The sequence below is a fragment of the Cynocephalus volans genome, chromosome 12, assembly GCF_027409185.1.
Source record: "Cynocephalus volans isolate mCynVol1 chromosome 12, mCynVol1.pri, whole genome shotgun sequence".
In the NCBI taxonomy this organism is placed as follows: domain Eukaryota; kingdom Metazoa; phylum Chordata; class Mammalia; order Dermoptera; family Cynocephalidae; genus Cynocephalus; species Cynocephalus volans.
Genome location: NC_084471.1, coordinates 89,788,939 through 89,811,335, shown reverse-complemented (window position 1 = coordinate 89,811,335; position 22,397 = coordinate 89,788,939). Strand labels below are relative to the sequence as shown.

At 34.7% G+C, this 22,397-nt stretch overlaps 1 protein-coding gene across 2 annotated transcripts in view; it reads right to left on the bottom strand.

Annotated features, from left to right (window-relative positions):
• SOX5 (SRY-box transcription factor 5) overlaps positions 1-22,397 on the bottom strand; it is a 338,183-nt gene that overhangs the window by 81,751 nt on the left and 234,035 nt on the right. For both annotated transcript variants that reach the window (XM_063075388.1, XM_063075389.1), the window contains exon 7: positions 20,990-21,075. In XM_063075388.1, coding sequence (XP_062931458.1) covers positions 20,990-21,075 — 86 coding nt within the window. The remainder of the gene's footprint in view (positions 1-20,989; positions 21,076-22,397) is intronic.

The following is a 22,397-nucleotide window of genomic DNA, read 5'->3' as shown; positions in this document are numbered from 1 at the left end:
AGACCTTTCCTTTTCCTTCCTCCCCAACCCTCCCCGCTGCCCTCAGTAAACCTTTAAGATTAAGAAAGCATTGCTAATTAATATTAGTGTTGACTCTTTGAGTATATAAATTTATATAAATTAATATAAATTTCAGGTGAAATCGGGACACAGAATGATAATAGCAGCAGCGATAAAAATCACAATAGCTCAATAGCTAAAGTTTGTAGAATGCTTACTGCATACCATGTCCATGCTGTGTCTCTCTGAACTTCTCGACAACCTTTGGAAATAGGTATTATTCTTATTTTATGGAGAACACTGAGGCCCAGAGAAAGTAAAAGTCATTTATCCAAAGTCACACAGTTAAGAGGCAAAGCTGAGGTTGGAATCCAAGTCCGTTTGATTTTTTACAGAGCTCATAACTCTTAACCACTATGCCTTATGAACCTCTGTAGTAGGGTCTGTATGCTTTGAGGCAAAATGCTAGACAAGCTTGAGGAAGGTAATTCAGAGAGTGCTTCTAACAGAGGCTGGGGTTTTCTGGTAAGAACTACCCTGTTGGGACATGTGGCAGGAAAGAAGTGAGAAGAGTCCAAGAGAAGATTTTACCCAGCATCTTTCATCCTCTTCTTTCTCTTGGACACTGTCAGTAAAAAAAAATGTTTCAGTTGGTTTTCTTCTCAATTTGCTAATTTTTAAAACCATTTCAAGAATTGTAGGGAATGATGTAATAAAACACGGAGAAAGCTGTTATTATTACTTTTTATCATTCATACTTCTATTCATTCAAAAAATTTATAAAGCACTAGGTTTATTCTTGGTATTTAGCTCCACAGATCTTACATGGAATGAGAAAGCCATCAGTAAAATAATTACACCAATGCAATGTAAAAGTCTAAATGTGGTAAGTACCAAACAGAAGCACAGGGCAGTGTGAGAGCAGGCAAGAGAGAGCTACACTATGGGCAGGCAGATCAGGAGAGACTTCACCATGACTATGAACACTTGAAAGTCAGAAAGATGAGCTGATGTAACTACACACGTGGAGGAGGAAAAAGTACTGGCAGAATAGCTGTAGTGGGAGAGAACATGACAGTCTGCAGTATTTGAGGAAAGCCAGTGAGGTTCCAGTGTGGAAGGAGACATGTCTGGAAAGGTAGATGGGAAGCTACAGCAGTTTAAGAAGAGGAATTGACGTCGTTAGATTCATATCTCTACAAGATTAGTCTAAATATAATATGGAAAATTGTGGGTTGATTCACATACAGCCCACTTTTAAGTGGAAAAACATTAACCTAATCACTTTCCTACGTTATTTAAAATTAATCCAAAATCAATTACAGAATAAATCTGGATATATAATTTTCAGCATTCTGAGTCTCATTCTTATTTAAATATTGGCTCTTTCCTGTATAATTTATAGCAAGAATTTAACCATATAAAACTCTATTGTTTCAATGCATGGTCACCAACCTTGATTTTTCTAGACCATCTGAAAAAGAATAAGAAAGGTAGAGCAAAAATGAGCCATTTGTACTATCCAAAACACACATAATTCTTAAATCAATCAAAATAACAAAAACACACTCCAATAGAACCTTGTATTTACGATATATTTTTACTTTCATCAGCTTCTCTGATCACAACCGGCTTCCTTTTCAATTGCACAGGATATATTTCTCACGTATCATTGATGTAGTCCAGAGAAATAAATAATCAACTATTTTAACTTCTGCCGTCCTGCCTTAAATTGATTCATTCATTTAAAAAAATATTTATTGGGCACCTACTATATGCCAAGCACTGTTCTAGACACTTAGAACATACCAGACTTATCAGTAAACAACTCTCTCTGCCTTCAAGAAAGAATTTTTAATTTTTTTCCCCAAGAAGACACGCAGGAGTTTACTTTCTCATTATTTTTGCCAAGTAATGTTCTAATATTCCTTCATCTGACACTACATATTATTTATAATTATTATGATCGGGAATTTATATATCCATTGTTTTTAACATTTGCAAATAAATGCTATTTTTGAAAAAACTGAAGTCATTCTTAAAAGTGTATAATTGAGAAGTACATGCTACAATGTGGATAAACCATGAAAACATAATGCTTAATGACATAAGCCAGACACAAAAGGACAAATCTTGTATGATTTCAGTTATATAAGATACCTAGAATAGGCAAATTCATAGAGACATAAATTAGGCTAGAGGTTACCAAGGGCTGGGGGAAGAGGGAATGGGGAATCATTGTTTAACAGGTACAGAGTTTCTGTTTGGAATGATAAAAATGTTCCAGAAACAGATAGTGGTGACAGTTACACAACATTGTGAATGTACTTAATGCTACTGAACTGTATACTTGAAAGTGGTTAAAATGGTAAATTTTATGTTATGCATATTTTACCACAATAAAAAAGTACATAATTAAGAAGGCATTAGAAAAAAAATGACTATTTTCTGGGACCACATTAAGCTTTATTTCTTTTAAACAATTTTCCTCCTATTTGTTCCCATGTATTGACTGGTACATTAACTTAAGAAAACAGATGTAAATAGGGGAAGGACCGTTGTTATTTTAAAGTAAAAGAAGGTTGGAAACATTAGATTTTTAAAAAAATTCTTACTAAACATTACCGCAGGCTTTGGAAACAAATATAAACAAAAGCAGGAGGAGAGAGTACCTGATTGTAAATCAAACAACTACAGTAATGCCCCTTTCAAGTTAATGGGTGCTGTGAAACAGAAGCCAGGAGATCCTATCGACCCTTCATTGACTTTGCAAAAAGCACAGCATTTGCCAGTCCCACTGTAAAAGGTAATTCTTTCTTCATCTCCCCCCTACTCCAAAGCTAGTTTCTTTTTCATATTCAGATGACTGTTTACGAGCTCGATCCTGTTTCAACTGTCACTCTTTACATCAAGGAAAGATAGATGGGACACACCAACCCCAACCTAAATGACCTTTGCATGTGACAAGAGTTTTAGGTCAGCCTTGCTAAATGGAGGCCTTGGTGTATAGAGACATGCCTTGGGGTGAAATTTACAGTGAATTTATTATCTCCCAATGCCCTTTGGACTGCTTCCCACCATCAAACACCATGGCAGCACTTGGAACAGGAAGAAATACATTAACTGGAATCTGATCGTTTTAAAAGGTTACAGCTGCCCAAATATAATTTAATTTCATACTTGCCCTTTGAGGGTTTGGTGTATATTTTCATTTTATGACTGCAAATGATAAAACTCTTAAGATTCCAGGCAATAAAAAGAGGAAAAAAAAGTAGTTTAAGGGTTAGAAGTCTATTCAGTTCATACTCAATGAGTGAAGTGACAAATTAGCTTCTTTAAAAAAATCTAACATTTCTCTTCTTTATTTGGATCATCCCTTATTCCTCTTCTGATCCTACACTTCAACATTTGGTTGAAATCAATATGTGAACACCAAGCTTAGATATGAGTCAGTTTGAAAACAAAAGAGTGATTAAAAAATACAGTTAATCTGATTTAAAGTGAAAATACTTTAGTACAGGAAACACATACTTTTCCAGTAGCATATTCTGTCATATAATTGAGAAAATTTATCTATTAAAGTATATAAACATCACATCAACTTACCATTCATCCTGTGCTTCTTCACTTTCACAAATTTTAATAAAATGTTTACAAAATCCTCTATTAATACCATGCTATAGCCTCACCAATTTAATTAGCAAATATTATTACTGTTTTATTATTGACAAAGAATAAGAGATATGGTACTGCTAATGCCATAGAATAAATCAGAAACAAATTAGAAACAAAAATTCTAATAAAATCACCTATACTGTATTTTAGCCATCAAAAAAAAAAAAAAAAAAAACCCCAAAAAAACCCTAGAAAACAAACTTTTGCACTTTTACTTTAACTCAATCCTTTGCCAGAAACTTAACAGTTCTTTAAATATCAATCCAATAGAGTCTGAGGCAACACATATTTTGGATTCACTGGTAGTAATGAGAAAAGCCACATAGTAAAACTTTTTAGCCATACAGGTGAAATGCAACTTGAAATGGCATGTGTGTGCATATGCATTTATTCATTTTTCATTTAATGAACAACAAATATTTTTTGAAAGCTACTGAGCTAGTTCCTGTGAGGCTTATGCTTTAAAAAATATTTTAGATTATTATAAAGGGGTATCTTAACATATGAATAGTAGAGTCAGAAACACAGTGAAACACAATGCATTTAAGTATCATGATAATACTTAAATATATTACCTAATAACTAATACATTTTTATTAGCAATTTTAATCTCATATTGATAAGTTACTGTGTTAAGAGTGTTTTTCATATTACTATTTCCATTTTTGGATTATGAAAATGTGGCCTAGCAAGGTTAAGGAAACTGCCCCAAGTAGCAAATCTAGTGGTTACTAATATTCAAATGCTCTGGATGACAACTAGAGACAGTACTTATTCATTTATCCCTTTTTCGCTCAAGAAATATTAAAGGCCTGCCTAAAGTGAGAAAAATTAAAGAGCAAAAATTCTTCAGGAATCAATTTCCAGAAGTTCTGTTAAAAAGAATCTCAAATATCTTTAAAGAAGAAACACAAATGGCCAATAAGCCCATGAAGAGAAGCTCAACATCACTAAAAATTATAGAAATGCAAATCAAAATCACAATGAGCTATCACATCACACCCATGAGGATAGCAATTATACAAAAAAACAAAACAAAACAAACCCAGAAAATCACAAATGTTGACAAAGATGTAGAGAAACTGGAACCCTCATATGCTGCTGATGTAAAATGGGATAGTCACTGTGGAAAATAGCATGATGGTTCCTCAAAAAATTAAACACACAATTACCATATGATTCAGCAGCTCCACTTCAGTATATAAACCAAAAGAATTGAAAGAAGGACCTAGAAGAGATATTTCTACACTCAATATACATAGCAGCATTAGTCACAATGGCCAAAAGGCAGTAACAACCCAAACGTACAACGGATGAATGAATAAACAAAATGCGATACATACATACAGTGGAATATTACTCAGTCATAAAAGGAAAGGAATTCTGACACATACTACCACATGCATGATCACTGAAGACATTATGCTAAATGAATAAGCAAGACACAAAAGGCCAAATATTGCATGATTCCATTTGGGATGAGGAACTTAGAATACCTAAATTCATAGAGACAGAAAGCAGAGTAGTGGTTACCAGGGGCTGGGGTAAAGGAGAATGAGGAGTTGTTATTTAATAGGTATGTGGTTTCAGTATGGGATAATAAAAAAGTTCTGAAGATGGGTAGGGGTGATGGTTACACAACGATGTAAATGTACTTAATGCCACTGAACTGTAAACTTTAAAATGGTTAAAATGATAAATTTTATGTTTAAAATTTGCTCTTTAATGTTTCATTAAAAACAACTATGGAAGATTCATAAGAACTAGTAAAGTTTTGGGTCACAACCAAAATTTTAAAAAAGAAAATTAAAAGCAGAAATTAAATACTTCAGTCTCTACTCTGGCAAAGTAAGACGAGAAATTAACATAAGGAGAACAGAACAGCAAATGTTTACTCTCTGAGAGTATGAGCAAAGAAATGCTAGATTGAAGGCCGTATTGAAATGAGGAGACTGAAAGAACACCTATTAAAATGTGAGATATCTGCCTCCTTCCCCCTCTTAATTTCAAGGTGCCATCAGCCAGGCTTAGACTTCCTAGGCAGGAGATAGGAGAATTCCTTCCTGAGGTGGTCAAATAGAGCATGAGAATTTTGGAGGTTGATGGAACTGTCCTATATCTTAATTGTGTTGGTAATTAAAACTGATAGGATTGTATGTCTAAAACATAGTCAATTTTACTCTATGTTAATTTTAAAAACTAAAAAATAAGAGACACAAATGTAAAAAAAAATGACCTTATTCAACAACTGTGACTTAATTCTTAAACATTTTGGCCTTTCTTCCCAAGAATGAATTACAAAAAATGGGAATATGATAATACTGTAGATTACAAAGATTTTCTAATACATTACACAGTTTAGATTGATCTCTATATATCTCTATGTACATACGGGAATAAAGAATGAATAACAAATGGTTTTAGTGTGAGGGAGAGCAGGTAGCCAGGGGTCACCACCCACCATTTGAGATAAAAGGAATATTAAGTACTGATAGCAGACTGTTAAATAAACAAGGTGAAAAGCAATTCTTTCCATTTCAGCTGATGCTAAGAAACCAATTGTACAGTACTTTCTTAGTATACAAATAATGAGCAGTACTTCTACCCCTATATTTTTCCTGGCCAAGAGAACTCATGCTTCCTGCTTAATCTCTGAAGCATAATTTGAAAACATCCAATTCTAATCTCTGAAGCATAATTTGAAAACATCCAATTCTAATGGGTGAATGGGTGAATGGGTGAAAGAGAGCAGGGCTGTTATTGGTATAATGGTCTAAATGGAAGCCTCTCTTCCTTGCTACTCAGGGTGTTGTTTGGCTTTATTATAAGAAAGAGATGAATTATAGATGAAAACATTTTTAGGCTAGTATCTTCTAAGATCTAGGATGCTATCAATTCTATTCAGAAAAGACAAAACAAAACACCAGTCCCAGGTATCTTTTTCTCTGATATCTCCAACCTTGCCATTCGGTATTCCCAATTGCAACTATTGACTCATGTGCTCATATTTGGATTACTACTAGAATTGTTCAGCCACAAGCAAACATTTATATAGAAGACAATTCCTCTATTTTTTCACAACTGCAAGAGAATAAAAAAGTAGAAAGACAAGCAGAACTACTTGATGAACAAGAGAGAGGCGGAAAGAACTGAAGGAAATAGATAAGAGGAGGAAAGAAGTAGAGTGAGAGTAACAGAGGGAGGTAGTTAAAAACGGAGAAAAAGTTTAACGAAGAAAGAAAGGGAAGAAAAGGAAGACAAAAAGTAAGAGAGAGTCAGAGAGGGAGGGATGGAGAGAGAGAGATATTCAAGAAATAGGAACAGAAAGGTAGATTTTTGAAAGTAAGTTTCTATTTTGAAATCTCTAGGATCTCTAAGGACCAAAAAGTTTATAAGATCCATCCATTTGGCTGTGTAACTCAAAATAAAACAGCATTCTGACTACTACTATGAAAACACTTCATGTCAAATTGTTACTTATTTGTAGAGATGGCCCTTCTTTTCTTCTGTGGAAGCATGTTCTTAACGTTCTAAGGTTGTCTCGGGTGATCCAGCACTGGTCTGACCTGCTTACCTTTCTTCAAATTAAAACTTTCTTGCTTACTTGGATCTTCAGAGCTAGCTTGACTATTTCCAAGGTTTCAAAGCATTTCTTTTGAATGCCTTACATCAGTAATTGCCTTATCACCCTTCTGGCATGTTTTTCTTGACAGCACATGAATAAATGCATACATGAAACAGGGAAGTCCACTTGCAAGGGGCAAAGACTCCTGCGGAATTCTGTGCTCCTGATTATTTTCTTTAGTGATTATTTTACCCCATTTTATCCCTTCCTCCACGAGACATAAGTGTAACAGCTATACTTATATGCATTTTATAAACAGGAAAACTTGAGTCCTGGACAGGTTTAATGACTTGAGACTGGATTCACACACCACTACAGAGGCAGGTTGAGACGAGAACCCTTAATCCAGTGTGGTATTTGTTGAGCAATATGAGAAGGGATCATCACAGTTAGTCCAACTACTGTGGCTGTCTTTATAGTACCCTAACTATTCATTCTTGATGTAAAACTCTCTGTGTTATAACAAAACACTACGACTTTCAATAACACAATGGCTTTTCCTTCAAAGGGAAAAGTTTGTTCCTCTCACAAATAACTGTCAATGTCATAAAAGCAAAACTCTAGTAATTCTTATGGAATGGAAAGAAATAGAGAAATAGATTATTTTTACTTTTAGTAAGAATTGAAACATAGTTTTTTGTAGTCTGACATGTACAATAAAAGGCTTTTATATTGAAAGGATATTTTGTTTTCATAAAGACTTTCTGCTTCCATTAAATATGAGGCCTTGGCTCTCAAACAAGGTGTTCAACCCAAACTAGAATTAAGATGGCTTTCTCTATTTGCCATACACCTTTGTACAAAAGAATATAATTTTTGCATCCAAGAAAATTGCTTGCTAACTTGAAATATTAAGAAATTTGTTAGGCTCCTTTCTAAGAGTTTAAAACCCCTGAATCCAAAAGATAATAATGAGTATAACAGCAGCTAATGATGGCCTAAGGTTTATGCTATGCTGAGTATTTTGTACATACCATCTCATTTAATCCTCATAACATCGTTATCATGTAGAAATATTATCCCATTTTGCAGGTGAAGAAACTAACACTAAGAGGTATTCAATATCTTGACCAGAGACACATGCAAATAATAAGGTCTATAGTTCAAGTTCATAACCCTTTACACTATTCATAATATTTAAACACTTACTTGTAAGCTTTATTTTAACATTTGTAAATGTTTAAATAGAACTTGGGGGGACATGTATTAAAGAAAAAAAGCTTAATTTGTCTAAGTCATCTAACTGGTTACTATCCCAATAATACCAGTATTCTACTAACTGGTTACAATGCAAATATTGAATCTATGAAAACTGGATATTTTATAGTTTTGTATTTAATGCTAGCTTTATGTCTAAGATGACACTAAGACATCCAAACTTAAAATAGCTCAGGAAGGAAATCAGAAGCAAGATGGCACAAATCAAGATGAGAATAAAAGTGAAGACCACGCAAGGGCCTTTGCTTTTTTTACTGTTTGATTAAATGTCTTGGCTTATCTTCTATATGTTACCCAAATGTTTTAGTTGTACTATCTCTAATAATATAAAATTCCTTTAAAACCAAAGAACTAAAATCAGGGGGAAGCTAGTCATACGAAAAGTACTTAGAGCACATATTTAAAGTAGAAAGAGCTGTGTAGTAGAGTATAGCCAAATTTCAGATGGAAACTTCTCTGTTATCTTAAATCAACTACTACAGATGGAGGTACAATATTCTCTATGGTTCTGCCTCATCCCAAAAAGGAAATAATTGTAATTTTCGCTATCACTATTAATTTTTTGTATTGTATGTTGAAGAGGTTCTGGTAATGGGGAGAGCAAGAAGGAATGTTGTCACAATTTTCATGTTAGAGGCTTTAATTGTGCTGGCCCAATGCTCATTGTAGCAAATCATTTGGGAGCACACTTTGAGTCTGCACGTCCATTCCTATCTTCATCCAAGAAGCGACTGGATAAGAAAAAGTAGTACTGCATTAAGGCAAAGGTCAAGGTTAAGAAAGAGGGAATAACTGGGGTTCGTCCTCCCTCCATCCAGTCAATCCCCCCTTTCATGTCCTCTGTTTGGCAGGACAAGACTGGGAAACTTCGACAGGAAACTGCAAATTTAAGAAGTGCTGGGCTGGCTTACGCTTTTTTTCTGGAGGAATCAAATAGGGCTCTATTTCAAGTCTTGTGAAGACACTTGCCAACCAAACACAGCTCAAGATTGTAATGTGGTTTTTCTTCTCGGTCCTTCTGTCAGAACAGTTCATTCATGACTGCAAAATCTTGTCTGAATGATTATATAATCATCTTTGAATACTATCTTTTTCTAAGCAGCAAATAAAATATCAACAAGACTTGTGATGTAAGCAATCTCACTTTGAACCTTCTATGTACAAATAGATATGAAACAGCACGCTTCTCTGTTGTTTTGTTTTGGAAATTCCTTGATCTTTCAATAGCTTTCCACAAAAGAATTAATTCACAGAGCACAATCACTGAACTCAGCAAAATGAAAGCAATTCAGAAGGTTGCCATTGTTACCAATATGCAAATTCTAACCATTGTTTTATTCATCTTTCCTGAATTTAATGGTCTAACTGCAAAATTAGCAATTTCTCTCCCCATCCCTTTACACAAAACAACTTAAAAATAATATATACAGATGTGTGCATTTCTTTTTAAGGCTATTATGGCAAAATGTGAAGAAGCTAGATTTAACTTTCAGTTGATAGGATTCCGGGCACACTCCTGTTAATATCTGGTTTAGCCAGGTCACTACCTAGAGTCTAAATTGCCTCATCTATAAAATTAAGAAGTTGGAACAGAAGAATAGTTCTTAATTTTGTTTAGAAGCAGAATCTTTAATTCGAACAATCGCAACCAGTAGAACTTGACATATAAAACAGATAAAAGAGAATGGTACTGTTTGGGGGTGCTTGGAGACACCTGGAATCTGGTAAATAGTTTGAAACAAATGTTTCAACTATCTCTGAGGTCCTTTCATTTCATACACTTGTCAGAATGGTAGGGTACATGCCTTTCTTCAAACTCTAGTCCACTCTCACCCTCCATTCATACTCTAGACTTTCAAGCTCCACTGTGATCCCCCAAGGATCCTTGACCCATTCATCTGTGCATTCCTTATGACGCTTGGCTCCAAAGCTTACAAAGAATACATATCTGCTGATTAAATAAAACTTCCAACATAATGTGGATCTACGAAAGTAATCCACTTTCACTATCAAATTTGAAATAAAACTGTTTCCTCAAAGAAAATAATGAAAAGTTAATAAATTTTCCCAATTTCTGAAATAATTTAGCCATAGACAAGAAAGTGGCAGAGTAAGAGATATGTGTCTTAGTGTGTAATTCTACTAATCTATTTAGAAAATGAGCAAGCTTTGAATGGTTATACCAGAAAACATTTTATGTTATTTATTAAAAAATTGCATATTACATTAAAAGCACCTATGGGGGAATAATTTATTTTAGACTTTATGAAGTGTTTACTTAGAATAGTTAGAGGCAGCACATAGTAAGAATTCATTTGCATAACACCCATGGGAAAATTAGGACTTGACAGGAAGCATTAGTCTCATTTTACAGATATAAATATTGAAACAAAGAATGAACAATAGCAAAATAAGGAACACTATATTTGAAGTGATTACCCAGATTGTTTTTTGAAGTAAACTCATTGCTTCCCGTAGATTCTTGTGATGGGCCTTTATATTATACCACACACGGTAAAAATAAATAAGATATTTTGCCTCAGTTTTATTAAGTCTGCCATGCCCTAATTTTCAAGACTTCTTTTAAGCATAAAAAAATAATTTTACCACAAGCTAATGACACTTATTAATCAGCTAATGATACCAAGCATTGACTCTTGCACATAGTATTTGATAAGAGATAATTAACACTCTTATTGTTCTAAGCACTTTACATGTGTTATCTCATTTAATTCTCACAGTAAGATATCATTTATACCCACATTTTACAGACAAGAAAACTAAGACATGGAGAGGTTAGGTATCTTGCCCAAAGTCACAGAGCTAGTAAATACCAGACCACGATTTAAGGCACAGATGGCTGCAGGTCCCACAGTCATAACCATTATGTTAGATTTCCTCTCACTAAGTAATATAGTGCCTCTTAAAATATTAATCTAAAGACAATGCCTTAATATAATAAAAAGTTTGCTTTAGTTTTTATCTTCCCTCTAACCCCTAAAAGACTAAATTTTTCCACATATAATTAAGAAGACTTTCACCCTGTGTTTACCAGTTGCATGTAATGCCTGCTGATTGTAATTTACGTGGTCTAGTTGCATGCTTTGACTTAACAACAGTACTTAACCATTTTACTCCCAAGGTTGAATTTGTCTTCATAAAATAGTTCTTAAATAAATTAAAGAATGCTAGTTAACACAAACTAAGCCAACAATTAGGCTACAGAACAAATTTCTAAAATAAACATAATCTGTGAATAATTGAATACTTCTGTTTTTCTTGATAAAATGAAAAAAGCTGTATACCTTTAAAATTTCAGTAAATTGGTATTGCTCCTCGAATTGTATCTAATGTTGGCCTTGAGCCTAGCATCATTTTATGTACATTAATTAGCCCAGAAACATTTTAGAGTCCCCTAAACATGTTTTGATTAAGAAAATACAAGATGCCATCAAGGAACAGGCATGGACTCATGACCAGAAAACCTGGCACTGACTAGTAGTTATATTACTTTACTGCAGGCAATGATAGAACTTCAGATATAATTTAAAAGCTTACCATCTATTGGATTGGTCATTACAATGAAAATGGGTACTGTGGAAAAGCACAAGTGTACTGGTGTTTCCAATAGTGTGTAATGAGACACCATGAAGCTGCTGAAAGCAAGAAAATACAGAAATAGTATGAAGAAGACACTGCTTGTACTGTCTCCATTGTCCAAATGTCAAATACCTTCTGGGCACCCTAGAGGTGGTAATAACTAGGGAAGCAGTTCCGAACAGGTTCTTCCTTAAAGGGGATTCTTGAAAACTGCCGGGCTCTGACTTTAGCCCATATGGGCTTGGAAAAGTCAGAGAAAATGTTGGCTGCACTTTTGCGGGCCTATTTGCATGTGTTCTTTAGTATGCAAAATGTCTTTCTATATAATTTAATTGTTGGTGGTGGGTTTTTTTGCCTCTATTAATACATATGCAAATGACTCATTCTTGCAGCTGTGCTGTATTAATCATATGTGTGCTTCTGTCTGTCTGCCCTGCAGGCTCAGGGTCGAAGGGAGAGGAAGAGAGAGAATTCAGTCTTTAACCTGCAAGAAAACTCACTCATGCAGACAGAAGTCCAACAGCATAACAGCACACCAGGGTTGCGACCGAAATGAGGAGCAGTTGATCATTTTCCACCCTGTATGGAAATGATTATGACCTAAAAGTTAAGCCGAGTGGTAAGGTATTTTGGTAAGTAAAGATGAATACCTTATAAGTATTCATCCCTGTAAGCAATTCCTTCAATAACAAGATAAAAATCCTCACATCTAGATCTTTCCATATGGTTAATTCTTCCTTATTGATTTTCTGGGGCTTTCTCTTGGCCAGACACCTATAGCTATGCTCACTCACTCATAGTGCTGGGAAATATGAAGCATTTATCAGTGTCCTGTCATAATTATTGACCTTTTTCAGAGACTGGCAGGAATTTGATAAAAAGATGAACTTCAGTTTTCATTCACATCTACCTTGATGTTACTTTCTATCAGACAGAAGCTTAAGCCATTTCTACTATGACTTCCATGTACCTTTGATAGCTATGAAAAAAGATTGATTTTAGTTGATATTTTGTACGATTTATTCTCAAACGTGATCACACATCATCTATCATTTTCTCTGTCCCAGAGAATGCACGTTACTGATGTTACCAGTTACTGGAGCTGTAGCCCATGTGATTTCATTTACAACAACTTGGAATTCTGAGCCTTTATTCCAAAAATATTATTATGAATTTTTAAGATAATCCTACTAAAATTATTTTAAAAGTTTAATTCAATAAAAATTCAAGATAGGCTGCTACTTGCTTCTTTTGAATAAAATATGACCGTCCAAGAAGAATTTCAATCTTTTTTCCTTCTGCTTATCACTATTAATCATTGGTTGGAGCCGACATTTTCGGCTTCCTATAGGTAGAACAGGTGGCAACCATCTTTTGGCCAAGACAAATACAGTATTTATAAAGTGAGAAATAAATGGATAAATATTTCCTTCTAATTTTAAATCTTAGAAGCCTAGATAAAAAATAGAAACAGTATACTACAGTACAACTATTATTATTAAAAATATTCATAATGCCTATTAAGGAAAATGTAAATTAACAAAAATGAATATGAGAATAACTGTTAGATGGACTGTTGCCATCATTTGATTTTATTAATTAGAACAGATGATTCACTTAGCTGATTTCATCTAGTCACAAATGCCCCAAAACTGAAAGTGTAATTTTATTTTGCGTAAATAGTTGTACTCACTTTTTAATATGGAAATGAAGCTAGATTAGTTTTCTATATAAATGAATCCCCCTACTTTAAAAAGAGACAAATCAGGATAACAAATATCAAAATCATCATTGGCTCTTGGTGGAAAAAGTAGTTAGAAGAGAAAGAGGAATGATAAAAAAGAAGGTAAGGGGAGGAAGAGAAGAGGGTAAACTCAGTACATGAGACTGTTGATTGGCTAATTACTATTTTGATAAATACATCCTTCCATTATAGAGAAATAGTTTACTTCAGTGTTGTGTTGGCAAGATTAGCTATACTGAATCAAATAGAAGTCCCTCCAACAGTGCATATTCTTACATATGCCTGCTCATACATTAATACATAACAAAGGAATAATCAAATATTGCGATGTTTGGTCTTTTTGTATGTAAATTACAATGAGTTTAAAGGAACTAGATAAACTGAAATAAGTGCTAAAACACATTCTTTATGCAGCAGTCCATGGTTATGATAAGATAAAGAGAGAAAAGAGCAAGACAGAGTGAGCTTAAGGATTTCACATACCTTAGGAATTTTCCAAAAGGAAGTGAAAAAAACAAAGTTCCCTGGCCATTAAATTAATATCATTTGCTCAAAAAATTAATCATATAATGCTTCATTTTATTAAAAATTACTATGACTATTAGCTTATGCTAGTTTCTTTAATTTTACAAATATGTATTGAGCACCTGCTATTTGCTAGCATTCTTCTGGGTACTTGAGATATATGAGTTTTATTGAGCAAAAGAAAATGAAAATGCCTGTCCTGGTGGGGCAGTATATTTGGAGCACCAGACAATAAATAAGGAACATCATAAGTAAGTTATACAGTATATTTGACTATATATGTGTATGTAGATAAATACATACTATATTTGAAAAACATATATACTATAGTATACAGTGCTACAGGAAAAAAAAAAAAAAAGCAGAATAAGGGAGCTGGGAAGTATGGTATTTCCAGGAAGTTTATTTTATGATTTCAAATAGGCTATAAAGAATACATGATATTAGAGAAAACACTTGAGTGAGATGAGAGGATTAACCTCCCAGGCAGAGGGAAGAGCCATTTAGGTAGAGGAAACAGCTAGTACAAAACTCGAAGGTGGATGCATGCTTTGGTAAGTCAATGGACAGAAAGGAGCCTAGTGTAGTTGGAACAGGCTGAGTAAGATAGGATGTGCAATGGTACTAGACACATAAAGTGTTTTCATAAGTTTCTTCTATTAATGAGAATACATTTTTTATTATAATATTTCAACATTATCTTATTGAATTCAATTCAAACTTCCATTTTTTCTCTTCCATGAGCTAATGATGCCATTAATATTTGAATTTCTGCTATTGTAACTTTAAAGAATGGATGTTAATTTATATAGGCAACATCATTCATATTCAGCTTAATTTCAATATTATAAAGCATAACAGTTATTTGAGCAAAATAGATACATAATTTCTTGAAAGTGTAATGTTAAGATTTATTCTTTACCCTTCCATTTAACATATATTTATTGAAGACATAAAATATTTTGAGCACTTGGTTAAGTGCAAACAATGGTGAGCCACTGACTTCATGAATTTTGCCATTGGGTAGAAGCCAGAAAGGATTTAAAACATATTCTACAAGTGCTGTGTGAGGGGAAATACGGTGTGCTCTCGGAACACATGGGAGCTACTTTAATCCAGACTTGGGATCAGTGAATTCTTCCCTGAAGAAAGTGATGTTTTAACCTGAAACTTGAGGGGTAAATAAGAGTTGGCTTGGCAAAGGTGGTGAGTAAAGGGGCTCCAGGAAAAGGAAACATCACTTGTAAGATCCAAAGTGGAGAATGAAATTGAAAATACCAGAAACTCATACAAGGTCTTTAAGCAGGAGAACAAGGACATGACCAGATTTCTAAAATCAGAAACACTATTCTGACAAACATATAGTAGAGAGTGCACTGAAGTGGGGCAAGATCAAGACAGAAAAATTAGTTCAGGGGCTGTCGTGGTGAATCAGGCAAGTAATAAGGGTAGCCCAACCCAGAAATGACAATTATGATGAAAAGAAATAAATGGGTTCTTGATGTATTACTAGGTGGGACGAACAGATAGTGAATAAATAGATGCAGGTAAGAGGGAGGAAGAAGACTTAAGGATAGTGCTCTTGCTTCTGCATTGAGACACAGATGGAGAGCAAACATTCACTAAGACCAGAGAATAAGCAAGTCTGGGGACAAGGAAGACAGCTACTGGTGAATTCCATTTTGAACTGTTTACAGTGTCTGTAGCATCTGTATATTTCCTCTTGGCAGCCAACAAGCAGTTGGCTGTGTGGATCTGAAGCTCAGGAAAGACTTAAAAGGCACAAGAACAAAGACAAATTTATTATAAAAGAAATATAAAAAATGGTGTCTTGGCACATATGAATTTGTATTATTGATATACCTAATCAAGATTGAGTCCATTTTTCTCTAAAAATAAAAATAAATATATGATAGTGTTTAGGATATTTTAACTGCTCCTAAAAGTACACATTAAGGTGATTTTTAAAATATGATGTATTTTTTATTATATAGTAAGGATCTCCAGGGACATAAAATGATATATAATAACCAGTTGAGTAATAAACTGATTTTATTTAAAGCATGTCATTTTGCTTGTCTTTTAAAATAATTGTACTTGTCTCTATCCCTTCTTTAATAAAGGTTCTGGTTTATTCATCATAATATTATACAAATGTTAACAATTATATGCAAAAGGTTATTTCAAAAGAAAACATAAATAGTAGGTAAAAAAGAGTCAACCATGGGTAGGAATGTATTTATAGTGTCCCTTAGTAGATCTAGGTGTTCAAAAAGAACTACTGGAATTAACATATACCTGTGTAAAGAGGCATGAAATGGAAAATTCAGCGTCTGAAGCAGACAGCTGTCATTATGCATCCTGCTACTCCTTTCAGTATTGCAAAGCACACAGAGCATTTTATTACTGCCAATTAATCAGAATTATTATTATAATTTGATTAGCCAGTTACTGAGTTAGCAAATGTCTTCAGAGGGGCAATGTCTCCAAAATTTAACATAAAATCTCCTATACATGGATAAGTAAATATAATTGTTTAAATACTACAGATTTTGAACTCTGTGACCCAGCTTTCTTCTTTGTCAAATGGAGATATTAATACATAACATAAAGTGTTGTAATAAGAATTAAATGAGATAATCCTTGTAAAAACCCTTACCAGAGAACCTAGCATAAGAAAGTATTTCACAAACCATGGCTAGTAGTAGCTAGTGATACCAGTTGTTATGGCACTTTACATGAGTTAAAATCATTATGTTTGGACTCAAGGAAAAGAAAACAACATCCTGTTTTTGTTTAAAACATATATCCCCTCCACACTATTACCATTGCCACTGAAAGAGGATTAATTCAGATCACCACGTTCTTTTTGCCAAGGCTATTTCAGTTGTTTCGCCAACTGGTCTTTCTGCCATCACCCCAACCCATCTTGATTATTGCTGCTTTATGAAGGGCAACTCTGAGCTTATCACTGCCTACTTAAAACAAAAAAGAAGAAATTAAACAACAACAGAAAACAAAACAAGTAAATGAGCCAACAACAAACTCTTCAATGCTTATATAGAAAGACATCAGCAATTGGTACTAGACAATATCCATACCACCATCTCTCCTAATTAAAAACCTGACTGATCTGGCCCTACCTAATACTGTCAACATTCATGCTGTCGTTTACCTCTTTCTAAGCCTCCCTACCCCATCTTTCCACTCCAACAGTAAATATAAGCTGATGTCTGGCGAGGGAGGCGAGAAGAGAGAGGCTAGGATCTATGGCTCCATGGGAGGGCTTGCCTCTTGAAGAACAAATGGTCCTCTCTATGCAAGTGAGGAGGCAGAATTCATAAAAACTGGAGAAACCAGAAAGAAGGAGACACAGACATGCTGTTCCTCAACTGGTTGTATTTTGAGCTAAAAACCTAAAGCTTCACCCATTAGAAGCATGGAGAGAAAGTTCTTAAGAGAACTTGATAGTGTTCAAGAACTTGATAGCTTGGGGGGTACATGTAACTAAAGACATGGCAGTGCTTGTTTTCTCCTCTGTAGTTTTCTAAAGCTGGGGGTGGGTCAGTGGAGAAGGGTAGGTGTTTGCTGCAGGTTAGGACCAGGACTGTGATGTGGTACAGTACCACCGCAGCTCTTAAGCGAGCACAGAAGAGGACCTCAGTAGAGGATATCAGGGTCCTCCATGAAGGAGAACTGAGGATGAAGGAAGAGGCAGGAGTCTTGCTACTAAGGCAGCGGCTGGCTAAGGGTGGTGATGCCCCACACAGAAAGGCAGTGGGAAGCACAGATTGACAGACCTGCCTGCCCCTCTCTTAGCAGACCAGGAAAAGCTGATTAATACCCAAGAAAACTACACATGCACACCATCTCCAAGGTGTCTCAGTGGCAGAGATACCTTCCTCAATCCACCTCTGTGCAGCCACTAAGCTGGAGTTGCCGCACCCTTCCTCACTTCCAGTTTCTAGGGCTGGGATTCTTGTCTGATGAGGGGTGGGGAAGCAGTGAGATATAAATTGGATATGAAAGTTTCCAGCAGGACAGAGTCTTAAAAACTGAAAAGGACCGGAGAACGATGGAGTCTATTCAAGGTATTATTAAAAGTTGGAAAGCAGAGAATTAACAGAGTACAATTAAAAGCAGCATTTGGAAAAAATTAAAACTGGCTCATACATTATACTCCATCCCAAAAATTGGTTTAAAAGATTAGGATGAATTCTGGTAAGGGTCAGGATGAGGCTTTATTATAGTTTGCTTTTCCCTGGCAGGTTTGTGAAGAAGGAAAAAATTGGGATGCTATTTTAAAGCAAAGGGAGGGAGAATAACAGGTATCCTTCGCAGCTCTGGGGAAGTCAGAAGTCAAAGTCAGAGGTCTGCAATCTAGGGTTAGGAATGAGGAGAAAAGTGAGTTGGTGCAGGCTCCCTAGCAAAAGTGAGAGTCAGTCTGCATCAAAGAAAAGCCAGGTTCTCTGCTATGACATGCTCTTGGAATGTGTTTGCACCTGAATACCAGTTTTTTTTAAATTGCAAAAAGTGTGTGTGTGTGTGTGTGTGTGTGTGTGTGTTTATGTGAATGTGTTTTAATAGCAGCTGATGGCTTTCCATGAAGAAGTTTTAGATTGTTTATTTTCTTGTTACACTAGTGTTGATTATTTGAGACCCTAATTAAAACTCATGGATTTTAACGGGTACCATATCACTTATATAAAAAGAACTTTATCCCATTTACAGATCAAATTGTAGTGGAAACAAGACCAAATATGTATGATGTCTAAAGTTTTCCTTGTTTTCTGGTGAATAAATTATTTTTTTATATTTTTAAATCTTAGAATCTGATAACATTTTACAAGAATGAAAATAAAACAATTTGTATCAAATATTCTAATGCTATCTCTACAGAAAAAGAAGTCTAGATTGCTGCTTAACAAAACTACTTTCTACTAGAGTCCTACAAGGAAACCTAGGGGATGCCCCCAACTCGCCCTCACTTCCTCTCACTACTAATTCAATGGTGAAAGGAAATGAGAATGTCTAACTTGCTTTGAAAACTGACATCCTAAATCTCTAAAACTCCTCTTCCCACACTCTAATCTATTGCTGGATACTCTTTCCTCTTCCTTTAATTCCACTACTCTTTTTAGTTTTACCTATTACAATCACTTTTCCGTATGGTAGGTATTCCCCAGATGCCATTTCAAAGGATAACAAATGTTAGGTTACTTTTATTGTCCCCATGGCTTCAACACTTCCCAAGGTATTTCCAGCTCAAAGAAACAGACACTCACAGTGTAGCTTTTCGTAGAAAAGGCAGAATAGAAATGAACGTTATTAACCTCTGCAGAACACAGTATGTCACAGTTTTCACACTGGTAGTTGCTCCTGTGAAACTGAACTGGTCTTTCACAAAACCACCAGGTCTTCTGACAAACCCATGTGCGGACCAGATGTATCTGTGTCTTGATGCTACAATATAAAACTGTATTTTTCTTCTATCATCTATCATGACAATGCACTTTTATGAATACAATTTAATTTTATTAAGTGCAACTACTTTATTTTATTTTTTATTTTTATTTTTTTTGTCGTTTTCTCGTGACCGGCACTCAGCCAGTGAGTGCACCGGTCAGTCCTATATAGGATCCGAACCCGCGGGTGGGAGCGTCGCCGCGCTGCCAGCGCAGCACTCTACCAAGTGCGCCACGGGCTCGGCCCAAGTGCAACTACTTTATATCTGGCTTTGCAGTCATCCTGTGTCTTTCAGGCAAAGGAACATATAAAACTTCTCACAAGAGGAGATTAATCCTATTCGTAGATGATCTTCTCTTCCCATTAACTGCATCATTATAAGGTCTATAACAACAGAAATTGTAGAATATTTTATGGGATACTGATTCAAGAATTTAAATATTTAATGAAAGCTACCTTTACACAATAATTTTATTGATTTTCTTTTCAATCTCAGAGACAAAATTTCTAAAATCACTTGGATATCTGGTAAAGGTATCATTGGCATTCTCAGATGTGTGAAAATACGTATTCTGCAGAGCTAAAAAGGTCTTAATTGAGATGTCTGGGAGAAAGTTGTGCTCATTTAGGCACCTGATTATTTATTCTACTTTTCCTTGCTTGCCCACCTGAGCTGGCATTAGCAAGAGAACAAAGGGACCTACAGAATGCTTCAGCAATACTGTGCCTCTTCAGTAATTTTGAATGTAAATTCATTTTCTGTTAAGTTGCTTGGTTCACAAGTATCTGTTTGAATATCTTTTGCAGGTTTTTTCTGTTGTTCTTTTTATCTTGACGGGGACCACTCTGTGACAAAATTATGGCACATAGTAATCAAAGCAAAACTATAGTTCACTTTCTTAAATCATTCCAGGCAATAAAAAAATTACAATCAGCTACCTTTAGTACAGAAAACAGGGCTAAAAATTTCAAAAATCAACATCTCAACTTTTGATTGAGGATCAGTCCAAGTAAATTTTTTTAAAAAAAAGTGTGAGACAGATATCACTAGTCAGTTTTATTTTGCTTTAGCATGATAATAGCTATTTTCGGTATTTACTTAACCTTTGTCTCTTCTGCATTGTTTCCTGACTTACCTGCAGTTGGAGTGGGCCTAAGCCTGGTGTTGCTGCGGCAGCAGCTGCCATGGTAGTTGGGATCAGCTGAACAGGGTAAGGGTCACCTAAGTAAGAGAATAATAGAGGCGTCAGCACCTTTTATCTACTCTCCACCTGCAAATTAAACTCATGCATTCGCTCTTTCCAAAAGCCTTCTTTTGTGTGCCTTGCCGGGGCCTAATGAAAAGCTCTATTGTGCTGCCTTTTACTAACACTCTTTTCACAATTCTGGCTGCAAGAGGAATGTGAATAAAAGGCACAAGCAATTAAGGCGGAAACCTCATCCTTTTTTCATGATGTATTTAGGAAAATGGGGGAAAAATGCGCATTGATCAGAGGGCCGTTCTTTAAAACATACACACACACAAACCTGCACACCTGACAATCTTGATATGAACACAGCAATTCCTTGGCAAATTTACAATGTTATTATAAAAGGAACTTAACTAAACTTACTTTTGTTTTAACAAACTAATCTTCAAAATTGTAAGCTGGGTATCCAAGGAGCTTATCTTTTGATTGCTATGTTATTGTCTTGATTCAAATCACCTCTTAAATAACATCTTGTGAATAAATTAAAACTAAAAAAGAAAAAATTATGGGTATTTTAAGTTATATAAAATATTAGCATCTTTAATATTCCAGAAATAAATGTTTACAAAAGTGTAATATAAGGAAAACAGAAAATAGGATTTTACCTCAAAAAGTAGTAATTCAAAATTAATCTTGAAATTTGATTATGTGATCTATGAAAATTTAGACAAACACGCACAACCATACATGTACACAAACACAGAGGAGATATTCTGCATATTTTTGGTGCAAATCAAGAGGTTTCTCTTTTTTTTTTTTTAAATTAGTAAAAAGGTACAACAGACTTTTGGCATAGAACTCAATTATATGCTATTGAATATATCTAGTAATGTACATTATTAGTCATTTGAAATATGACCATAGCAAATAATAATATATTATTATTAAAAATAAAATATGTAAGAACAATTTTCTAATAATAACTTTTTTTAGGAATTTAACTTATGAAAAACTTGTTGAATCTTGCATGAATGGAAGATATGACTTAAAATAACTCAGTTAATACATTCCTTCAAAAACATTTACTGAGTATCCACTATGTGTTAAGCACTGCTCTTGGCCCTATACATAGAGATTTGAAAAAGACTAATATGCAGATATGGATTTACTGATAATTTAATGAAGCTTAAGCATTGAGCTTCTGGAAAGGGCCCCTAGCAGTGTATTCATAGGGTCATGTGTATTTATATTTGACAGTTTTCTTAATTTTATACTTTGTGGTTATTTCTTGTTACAAATGAATATTAAATTTTGAAACTAAATGTGTGTGTGTGTGTCTTTATGTGTGATTTGC